Here is an 11,197-nt window from a genome sequence, read left to right on the forward strand (position 1 = left end):
CTCATGGCGGCGAGATTAGGTCCATAAACAACAGAAACCACTACTCTTCTATCAACTGCCTGCAAATTGAAAGCAACAGACAGAGAGAAAAGACCCACATCCAGCTGAGATTAATTTAAAGAGTGCTTTCCTAAGATAAGGATACCTCCTACATGATTTACCGCTGGCTTAAAAAAATAGTCAGCTCCCTGTCAGATGCTAAAAACGACCACGAGCGAGATGACCTCAATTTTAGTTTCACATAAAGCAAGAAGGTCAGGCTTTTGCTCCCTAACCCAATTAGCCAGAAACAGACGTTTAGTAGGACAATTTAAGCCCCTAACATTTCAACAAACAGTCTTCATGAAACAAAATCTGGAAAAACAGGAGAGAGAGAGAGAAATGGGAGCCTGCTCAATGGAAAACAAGAAAACCTGATAAATAGTTCTTCGCCGTCCGATCTTATAACCCCATATAACTTTTGCTTTTTCCTTTCCCGCCCCCTCCCACGCAGCCTCTCTCTCTCTCTCTCTCTCTCTCTCTCTCTCTCTCTCTCTCTCTCTCTCTCTCTCTCTCTCTCTCTCTCTCTCTCTCTCTGACGAGACCATTGCCGGAGCTAATCATGTAAAAAGGATGATATTACATTATTCAAATTGAAAACTCAAACCCTGCTCAGTAGCTAATGAAACTTGCTCACCAACGAGGCCTTTACACAACATTTTTTATGAATGATATGGTTACACATCTTGATCCATAAGTAGAGGGTGCATAAGATCGTATGGACAAGGCAAAAAATGAACAAGGATAAGCTTACTACAGCATGTGTCTAATCCTCTTGTGCTTACCGGTAAATCAAACTTAACCAGCTGTTTCTCATCCCCTCAAAAATATTTGGATCACATTTTGATGCAGCAGCATGAAGCAGTGACTCTATCGAACATCTAGTTCAGAAATCGTCACATCATTTACAGACCACGGTACTGTGCTAGTTTTGGAAGCACCTGAGGAGACAGTGACATCTGACTCACTTTCTGACTGAACTTTGCTTCTGCCCCCCAAAAAGGCAGGAGGGGAAGGAGTTGCAAGTGTCATTGATGTATTGCCAAGCATGAGAAGCACTTGAGACATTATTGGTCTGTCTGATGCGCTTTCCTGAACACACAGTAAGCCTACATGAATGCATCTTACTATTTCACTTCTTAGGAGTGGTCCTCGCATCATTTTATCCACCAATTCTAGGGCACTGTTTTCCCTCCAGAGTCTCCATGCCTGCATGATAAGAATCCAAAAATTCAGTATGTGAAGATTCAAGTAAAATTTCAAACACCAGTGCATGGAAATGGGGCTTCAAGTAAAAGTTATAGTGCTTGAAGTAACAATACTTCATACTTACATAGCCTACAAGGTCTTCAGCACAATCTAATTGATAGTTATTTCTTTCACCCCTAACAATCTCCAACAATATGACCCCAAAGCTAAATACATCTGATTTAACAGAGAATTGGCCTTGCATTGCATACTCAGGTGACATATATCCGCTGCAGAGGCAGAAACTGAATAAGCAACATGAACTTGGTAGTTCTTGAAAAGTTCACCTAATTGAATTGGGCATGACGAAAATATAACACAAATAAAAGACTGTTAATGAAACAAGAAGCACACTTACTATGTCCCAGCAATTCTGCTAGTATTGCCTTGTGTTTGGTCCAAACCAAAAAGTCTTGCCATTCCAAAGTCTGATATTTTAGCATTCATATCTCCATCTAACAATATGTTGCTTGCTTTCAAATCCCTATGTATAATCTTCAACCGAGAGTCCTCATGAAGATACATAATGCCCCTTGCTATTCCTAGAATGATCTTAAAACGTGTCACCCAGTCCAGCTGCTCACGTTTCGATGTATCCCCTGTCCATAACATGCACAAGTATCCCAAATCATCATCGAATGTAACAGTATAATCTTAGAAAAAACATGAGTCCCTTGTTTTGACAGAATTACAGATGATCCTTATATAACCGTGTTGATTATGAGCAACTTGTGAGGGGAATCCATGGCAAACTGAAAAAATATTTTATGAGGCAGACCATTCTGATCATGGATGTTCAAATAAAATAAGATCATGAAGGTAGTGTTTAATGATGGGAAACTATCTAGTACTAATTTGGTGTAGTAAGAGCAAGGTTGTCAAACTAAGAGGCGAAAACGGGAAACAATACGGGAAGTGGAAGCGAGAAGTGATGCATTTTAAAATGTATAGGAAGCGGGAAGCAAGGAATAAAAAATGATATAAGAATTAAATGGGAATCAAAATGGAAATTTCATGATTTTTTAGTGTAAAAAATAAATTTTCAACAAATTCTAAAAATGATGACTGCCAATTAAGAAAAAGCACATGGAAGTGAATGAGAAGCATGAGAGAAAACACAAAAAACATGAAAAGATGAAGCATGTAGAAAGCATAGGAGAAGCGCGGGAGAATCGAGATTCTTATCAAGTTTTGAAAGCAAGGAGTATCGCGCTTCCGAAATGAGTTTTCGGAAGGCAGTCTTCCCACCTATCTAAGAAGCTTCCGACAACTCTGAGTAAAAGTAAGAGAAGAAAAAGGCAGTCACAAAAGAAATGAACCAACATACCAAACAAAAAATTGTCGAGGCTTTTGTTAGGCATGTATTCATAGATAAGTATCTTTTCTTCTCCTTCAAAGCAACAACCAAGAATCCTGACCAAGTTCCTGTGTTGAAGTTTTGCAACCAATTGTACCTCATTTTTGAATTCAGTAACTCCTTGTCCAGAATTTTTAGAAAGTCTTTTCACGGCAATTTCCTGACCATCTGATAGCTTGCCCTGTTCAATAACCAGAAAAAATTTCAGTGCAAGTCTTAAGTAATAGTAATGTTAAGAGAAACAGAACATGACTCGGGATAGTTGGGGAATTACCTTGTACACAGGTCCATAGCCACCTTCTCCGAGTTTATTCGCTTCGGAGAAGTTGTCGGTCGCAGCTCTCACAGTCCCCAAGTCAAAAATTAGAGATTCAATGCTTCCCATTTCACCAGTAGCTGCACATAAATTTCACATGATCTGTGTCAAATACTTAATACAATAATGATGCACTTGTGCTTTTGTTCTCCATAACTTGTTTATAAATTTAGTATGCAAATTGTGTTGGCTCCAAACGCATCCATGATTTTAAACGCACCTTTGCTCTTCTCCTGAACAATGCTCAAAATGCTTAACTTGGAGCTGGTGGTAGTGGGACAAGGTGGTGATCATGATGGCAGTGGTTGTGAATCTTAATAGTGATGATGCAGATTTTCCTCATATATCCAAGTGATGATGATACAAGGTGATGGAAGATATTGAATAAGATAGCATGATTACAAACAAGCCTCCATTGTCCCTAAACTACCAAAATGTAGTATTTTTCATGTCCTGCCAATTAGCTTAAAAAAGTTCTTAACAGCTTAAGGACTAGACAATGGTAGGTCATTAGATAAGTGAGAATAATTTTGATTCCCCATCATAACCCAAGAACAGGGATTATATGCCTGCAAGAAAAGGGGGTTTATACCATTCCTTGAGAAAAGTGGAAACAATTTCTCCACCTTTTCCCAGCCATGTAACTTCTCATAGGGTAATTACTAATTCTACACTCCCCAATACCCACAGCCATGTGCATTTATGGTAGGATTTCAGTATTTTGTATGTATCTCAAAGTAAAAAAATAACATTTTAAACAGTTCATTTTCTCAGCCTGACACAGATCAATCCTAATTTCAGGTCGAATAAGGTAGCTGGATGATAAAGGAGAACAGATCAAGTGATATACCACAACACATTTCCTGCCTGCTTTTGGCATAACCACCATCCATCCATCCTGGCGATCAACAGAAACCACTGTTGATGACGTCTTATGCTGGGCTCCACGCATTTTGCACAATGAACGGAGGAGATGAATGCCACAGTGGGTGGAGATGCCAAAATAAAAGCGGAGAGTGTTTTGGCATATCACCAGATCTTTTCTCATGATAAAGTTTCACTATCATAATTGAGGGGTTTCAGGCAGGATATAGCCCTAGCTTGACTATCAAAAAGATAATTAAAAAGCCTAATCTAAGTCTCAACTACATGTTATGGGCAGGTTTGAGTGCATAACAGGTCGGCATTGTGGTAAGATTTTGGAATCTAGAATTCCTTGTTTCACCTTGTCAAACAAGGCATGGGATGCCCAGCAAGTTATTCAACAATATCTTCTGTTTCTCCGCACACCGCTGCCATAAATGGGGGTAGATCAGGTCATATTGTACAAACCAAAATCATCGCTTGAGGACTGTGCATTTCAGGCAGAAACAGTGAGATCTGGTGGGGATTGATTATAACCTATGAATTGGTCATGTACAATAAGATCTAACCTCACAAGAATTCAACCCATTGATGTTCAACACTTAACCTAACCAGGACAGAACATTGAAATGGGGAGTGGGCCATGACACCGTAAACTTTGCAACGAGAACACCGTGTCTTTAGGAAGGTTCCTCATCAGAAAAAGAAGAAGAAAGAAAGAAATAAAGAAAATTTATGAAAAGGGAAACGATGTTTAGCGTTTCGTTTGCTAACAAGGGCTACTCTCCTGCAAGATTGCGATGGGAGTTCACATGCCTGGAACTTGCGTGCACCACCAAATGTAAAAATAAAACAATACTATTCTAACATAGAATGAGACACAGGTTGCCCTGTGTCATACGCTGCTATGCAAATAAGGTCGCCCACAATCAATATTGAAAAGAACATAAGGTCGTCCACAATCAATACTGAACAGAAAAGGATGGCTACAGAAAATCACAGAGCATCTTGTTTAAACCAAAATGGCAATAGTTTATCAACTAAAATTGTAATAATTTATCTCTAACCAACCAAATAATAGTTGAAAATTAAATTAATTGCTGTTAGCGGTTACCTTTTGGTGTATCCTCTGCTCTCTTCCTCACAAACAAGCTCACCAACAGAACGCACAGCAACAACACCGGTACAGCGACTGATACAGCGATGACAATAGTTTTTTTTGAGGACTTCCCACCAGACCCTTCATAGAGAAAACAAAAATGCACATAACTAAGATAACCATACGTGATAACAGGAAATTATGTTCTCTGTTTCTCAAAATGGAACACAGGAAACAGAAAACAGACATGAAGTAGAGGATAATGGCTCACCGTTATCACCAGAAGAATTACTCGGAGTTGCAGCCGTTGGGGGCAGCGGCGGCGGCGATGTAGATCTATTAGCCGGTGGTGTCGACGCAGGTGGTGTCGACGCAGGTGGCGTCATCGGCGGCGCTGCCGTTACGTTTCCGAAGAAAGGGTAGATCTCATACCTTATCACACAGCTCCCAGACAGAATTCTGGCGCCCTGTTTATCTGAACAACATTGGGAGACGGCACTTATGGAATTCTTTAAGCACGAATTGCATAATTTCATTGACAAGTCCCTTGTGCACTCCACCAAGCCATATAGAGTCACGTTATCTGTATACGGGATGTCATTAGTGGAGTACATGAGGGTAGACTCGTTGGTGGTAGCTGATACAGTAAGATTGTTGAGCAAGGATTGCATGACCGGTTTGAACTGTGAGGGGTTGGAGATACCCATGGTGTTCATTAGAGCAAGTTTGGACTCATCTACGACTCCAAAGAAATTGAAGCTATTGTAGCGTAAGAGGCAGGTGTCGAACCATACGACAGCCGCTTTCTTGTTGGGGCACGCTTGGAGGATCTGTGAGGCAGCAGAGGTTGCACAGCTGCTGCAGTCGTCGCGAGAGATGTCTCTGTGGCACTGCACCAGGCCGTGCACTTGGTCCGGGCTCCCGCCTACTGTGGTGTTGTAGAAACCGGTGGCGGAAGCGTTGGCTGTCAGAGAGGCTAACAGGCGGTTCAAGTTATTTTCAAAGGTGCTGTTGGTGGTGTAGCTAGGAGCAGAGCTGGGGCAGTTGTAGTAGGGACTCTGGGCCATGGTAACCTGGAACAAAGGGAGGAAAAGGAAGAGGAACTGGAGATACTGAATACCGGCCATCACCGTGGAGTGAAGATGGGCTCAAGGTTGTCTGTAAAATGGGGAGGCCAAAAGGGAACGGCAGGCAGGGTGGTAGTGAGTCTAATGACGACAGAGGAAAGTGGGTAGGCTGGTGCTTGCAGATTCAATAGCCGTCCATGATTTTTTTTATTTTTTTATTCGCCTGTTGGACGGCAGGGTGAGTCTTTATAGGGTTCTGGCTTCGTCAAGACTTTAGTTGAGAGTAAACCAATAAAGTTTTTGAATCACTATAAATCGTTTCAAATTACATTAAATTAATGTAATGGTGTTCTTACAAATGCCACCTCGGTCACCTTCTTTTTTTTTAATAGTTATTATTTTTTAAATAGAAAAGAGAAACCTCAGTTACTTCAGAACCCTCATTTTGTTCACAGGTGAAATGATAACCGTATCTCTACGATGGAAATTAATAGTTAGTGGCAGTTTTCTTTTAAGGAACGACATCTGGAATTGAAGACCTAAAACTCTGAAGCTAAGACCCTTACTCCAAGGCCTATTTATGCAGGGGGAGGTGACACCTGCAGGGTTGAAACCCTGACCTCCCATCTGAAAGCACTACACCAACGCCCTTCAAATTTCGCAGTTATAAAAAGTGAAGATAAAACTGAGTAAATTACAATTTACAAATGCCCAGTCAACTTCATTTGGTAAAGGGGAAATGGTGATCATGCTCCATGAAAGTCATTGGTTGAGGCGTTAAATGGCAATTTTGTTTTTTTTTTTAAATTGAAAGATAAAAAGCTTACCAGGCTTCCCTTCATTTAGTAGGAGCCACTTGTGGATGTCACCAAGTTGACAAAACAGAGTTTGAAATGCACTGAGGGTATCACCTATGGAAAGTCGAACCTTGGATCGACCTCAAGGGTTTTACCAACTGGAAGACTGCAATGTGCAGTCAGTGATTGAGAGGGTTTTCCTTCAACTAGTAAACCGAAAAAAAAAAAAAGATAAAGCATGCTAAATTATATAAAAAGTCATTCAACTTATGAGATTATTGCAATTAACCACCATACTTGATACTAAAAATGATTCAGTTGAACAGTATTGTTTAATCAAAAAAGTGATTAAGATATCTTTAGTATATTTCGCAAAAAATATAAGATGAGTAATTTTATCACTGCAATACAAAAAACAAAGAAAAAGAAGAAATAACTTCTTAAATGATTATCTGAAATGCATTAAGAAAAAATAAACAGTTGAACTTGATAACCAGAAAAGTTGTGCAATTCTTTTTAAAGATTTGATGAGTTGGGCAGCTTTTCATAATTGTATTTAATAGAGCATTTAAAAGTAAAACCATGGTTATTTGGTAGAACGCTAGCCGTAGATGGAGAAATTGTGGAAAAATTTTAAGGATCATGGAAAAACTTAAGGAGGTGTTTGGCATTATCTCAAAAGGCACAAGGTCCATATTCTTTACATGGATGCCGGTGACTCCAGACTTTTTTGTAAGAAAATTAGCTTTTCTTCGTGGTAAAAAAATGGGTCGCACTTCATATGACGCAACCTTTTGTTCCTCTGAAATTTTGTTTCCAAAATGATGGGGCCCATGGGACAAAAAAAATCGTCTCCAAGGACACTCCGTTTCTTCTTGTTCCTTCAAATACACTCTCAAAGTAAAATCTCTCTCCTTAATATATTTATACAAAGAAACCACCCCCAATGAACAGAGATCTAGGCTAGCCGTACTGGCTTTTCCTTCTGTACTATTTTTTTTTTTTTGAAACGCAAGCCGGGGTTAGGATGATTACAGAAATATTCTAATCTAATTACATATAAAACGAAAAAAAAAAAACAAATTTGGCACGATTATTTCACCATCCGAACCTAAAGGGTTTGCATCCCTGCTAATTATGGATCATCATATCTAAAAGCATCGCTGCTTGATTTCATTTTCCAGAATCATTCATGTATTTCAAAATGTTAGGATAAACACATTCTTTGGTGTTGTGACATTGCAACTCTAGCTACCTTAAGAATGGTTTTGCTATGGTTTGTGGAAAAGGAGGAGGAATGATATTGAAAAATAGGATAAGAAAAGGCTGGTTTTGGGTTTGTTTTGGAAGGTAAGGATGATTACGAAAAAAAACTAAAAAAAAAAGAAAGGAAAATATTATTTTCACATTCTCATGTTATGTAAAGATGGCCTTTTCAACTTTTCTCAGTCAAAGTCAAGCCCCGTGAACATCACGGTCTTTTTGCTTCCTCTAACTTTGTCGCTTTTGTATCACCTTAATGTTTTGGTGTCGTATTTATAATAATACTGAGTGAAAACCATCGGACACTGACACGCACTGTTTATATTTTAATATTTTTTAATGATTTCAATTATTATTTTAATAAAAATAAATTTTTAATATAAAATATTATAAATAGTTTTTGTTGATCAAAAAAGTTTAAAATTTTCTGTGTTCTATTTTCATGGAAAATTTTTGAACTTGCAAGTCAGACGCGCGTCAAGTGTCCTTGTCGACATGTCGTTGTGACAGGATTATCCATACAATATCGTACACAAAATACAAAAAAGATACTTCTTTTTAACATAGATGGGGACAAGACAACAACTTGCCGCCTGTCTTACAGTACCACGCAGGTTAGGTTCCCCAGTACAATAAATTATTGAAAGAAAAAGATGGCAACACGCGTTTTCCCATATGACCATAAAGCACCGTTTGTCAAACGCTAGCAGTTAGTTGTTTTCGTTCCGTTCATCTCTAGTAACCAAGTAATTCTTGGAATTACTTGATTGTTGCAGTAACCTTCGGTTGCCTTGTGCTCCATCTTCAGTAGTCCTCCTCTTCCTTGTCAGCAAGAGGACGCAGAGCACACTTACCACCAACGCCGTTGATGCAGAGACCGATACGGTTATGACATAAAGATTTCTAGATGAGCACATGCACCCTTCATCCACATAAACAATGCACACATAAAAAATAATAACGGTAAATCAATCCTACTAGCAACTATCCTGCGAACTAGCATACGATCTAAGCTTTTTGGGAAAAGTGGGGGGACTTTTTTTGTCTCGAAATATGATTCTACGTGCTTGATTTTGTAAGAATCAACTTTAAATCGTCAGATTGCGACGAGTGAGCACGTTTATCTTAAAGCTTCGAAACCAATGGTTTAAAAAATTTATAAATATTTAAGTTGAGAAAAAAAACATATTTATTTATCAAGAAAAACACAATCCAAGTGTGATTCTTTGCAAATGAATCATGTCAAACACATCTGCAGGATCAGACTTGCTATAGTTTGTTTGCAGTTATAGGTGGTTTGTGTGTTCCCATTTCCTACAAGTGAACACATTATATGCAGCGTCCCCACAATATCAATACTAGAGTCTTATTTCTGCATCTCTGATATAATACACAGAAACAAAGATAAACGAGGAGACGGAGACTCACCATTAGCACCAGAATAATTCGTCGGAGCTCCTGCCCCCAGAGGCGGCGGCAATCTCATCCACGGTATCAACAAGTTTCCAAAAAAGGGGTAGATTTCATACCTTATAACACAACTCCCAGACAGAATTCTCGCGCCCTGTTTGTCTGAGCAACACTGGAAGATTTGAATTGTGGAACTCTTCAGACACGAATTGCAGAAATTCAATGGCAAGTCCCTTGTGCACTCCACCAGGCAGTATATAGTCACGTTATCTGTGTAACGTAAACTACCAGTGGCGTACAAGAGGCTGGAGTTGTTGATGGTAGCTGATACAGCTAGATTGCTGAACAAGGATGCCACAATCGGTTTGAATTTCAAGGGGTCAGAGATGCCCACGGTGTTCACCAGAGCAAGTTTGGACTCATCTACGACTCCAAAGAAATTGAAGTTATTGTAGCGCAAGAGGCAGTTATCGAACCATATGACAGCCATTCTCTTGTTGGGGCACACTTGAAGGATCTGAGAAGCAGCAGAGGCTGCACAGCTGCTGCAGTCTTCATTAGAGATATCTCTGTGGCACTGCACCAGGCCGTGCACTTGGTCCGGGCTCCCGCCTACTGTGGTGTTGTAGAAACCGGTGAGTGGAGCTTTGGCTGCAGTCAGAGAGGTTAAGAGAGTGATCAGGTTGTGTTCAAAGGTGCTGTTGGTGGTGTAGTTGAGAGCAGAGCTGGGGCAGTTGTAGTAGGGACTCTGGGAGTTGGTAAATTGTAACAAAGTAAAGAGAAGGAAATTGAGGTACCAAAGACTGGACATCATGATAAGAGTGATGATGGGCTCAACCCAACCAAGAGGGAGTGGCAACAGCAGGCAAGGAGGTGATGAGAAGAGAGTAAAGTTGGTTTATTGGTTGGTATTCCCACAGGTGAAAGGAAGAGAGTGTAGACTAAGAGAGTGGAGACTGTTAAATGTAATAATAAAAAATGTTGTGAGTGTTATACAAATATATGATACGTTTGCCGTGTTGTGTAAATACATGATAACTTAGGTGGCTTTTCTAATTTTGGGATTTTCGCTTTCGGGACAAGGGTGGTAATTTTGTGAGATTACTAAATTCCATTTACTTTTTTGAGTCAAGCCACCTGACGAATGAGAGTCATCGGAATAGTTGGACACGTGGCATATGCGTCTGATGAACACGGCTTTCATGAACCAATTTGTTTCAGACGTGAGAAAGAGAAAATAAAGTCTCGGGTGATCTGTGTCATTAATTAGGGTTGTCAACGGGTCGGGTTTGGTTCGGACTTAGGTGGTACCAGACTTGAACCCAGTTTTTGAGTATCATATAGGTTCGGACCCAAGTCTAATCTAGTTCACTATAAAAAAAATTTATACCCAGACCCAATAAGAATTACATGAACCAGACTCGACTCGGACTATACCCGGTTACCCAGGTCCATGTATTAATCAGGTCTGGACTCAGGTCTTAATCGAGTCTTATTATTTATCACAATACCCAGACCGTATAAGGTTTGGTTCGATTCAGATCCAAGTAAACCAGGCCCGTTAACACTCCTACCTGTCATCACATGAATTATTCTTCGTAGGAAAATCATTCTGTTTTGGGTGTTATTAAAGAGGCATAACGTCCTTGCATTTGGGGTCACCGCATTTTGTTTGTCACTGAAAGTGGGGCTTTTCTCGAAAACACATCGACAGGTGTGCATTTCCTCGGGCTCCGC

At 39.8% G+C, this 11,197-nt stretch overlaps 1 protein-coding gene and 2 pseudogenes across 1 annotated transcript; all 3 read right to left on the reverse strand.

Annotated features, from left to right (window-relative positions):
• Positions 1 to 646: 646 nt before the first annotated feature.
• LOC149823064 (cysteine-rich receptor-like protein kinase 10) lies at positions 647 to 3,036 on the reverse strand. Its single transcript, XM_089981401.1, has 5 exons — positions 2,919 to 3,036; positions 2,615 to 2,825; positions 1,646 to 1,886; positions 1,373 to 1,517; positions 647 to 1,248 (listed from the first exon to the last, which is right to left on the reverse strand). The coding sequence occupies exons 1-5, from the start codon at positions 3,027 to 3,029 to the stop codon at positions 910 to 912; spliced, it is 1,047 nt and encodes a 348-aa protein (XP_089837527.1). The 5' UTR covers positions 3,030 to 3,036; the 3' UTR covers positions 647 to 909.
• A 1,646-nt stretch (positions 3,037 to 4,682) lies between these two features.
• Positions 4,683 to 6,050, reverse strand: LOC149823065 (cysteine-rich repeat secretory protein 38 pseudogene; annotated as a pseudogene).
• A 2,710-nt stretch (positions 6,051 to 8,760) lies between these two features.
• Positions 8,761 to 10,271, reverse strand: LOC149823066 (cysteine-rich repeat secretory protein 38 pseudogene; annotated as a pseudogene).
• Positions 10,272 to 11,197: the final 926 nt, after the last annotated feature.

This window comes from Nuphar pumila, chromosome 11, assembly GCF_984573655.1.
Source record: "Nuphar pumila chromosome 11, dmNupPumi1.hap1.1, whole genome shotgun sequence".
NCBI lineage: Eukaryota > Viridiplantae > Streptophyta > Magnoliopsida > Nymphaeales > Nymphaeaceae > Nuphar > Nuphar pumila.

Coding starts and splice junctions, on each gene's coding strand:
- LOC149823064 (XM_089981401.1), bottom strand. CDS start 3,029: ATGGGAAGCATTGAATCTCTAATTTTTGACTTGGGGACTGTGAGAGCT. Junction 1,887..2,614: donor CCTCGACAATTTTTTGTTTG/GTATGTTGGTTC, acceptor TGTTATGGACAG/GGGATACATCGAAACGTGAG. Junction 1,249..1,372: donor CTGAAGACCTTGTAGGCTAT/GTAAGTATGAAG, acceptor CTTATCATGCAG/GCATGGAGACTCTGGAGGGA.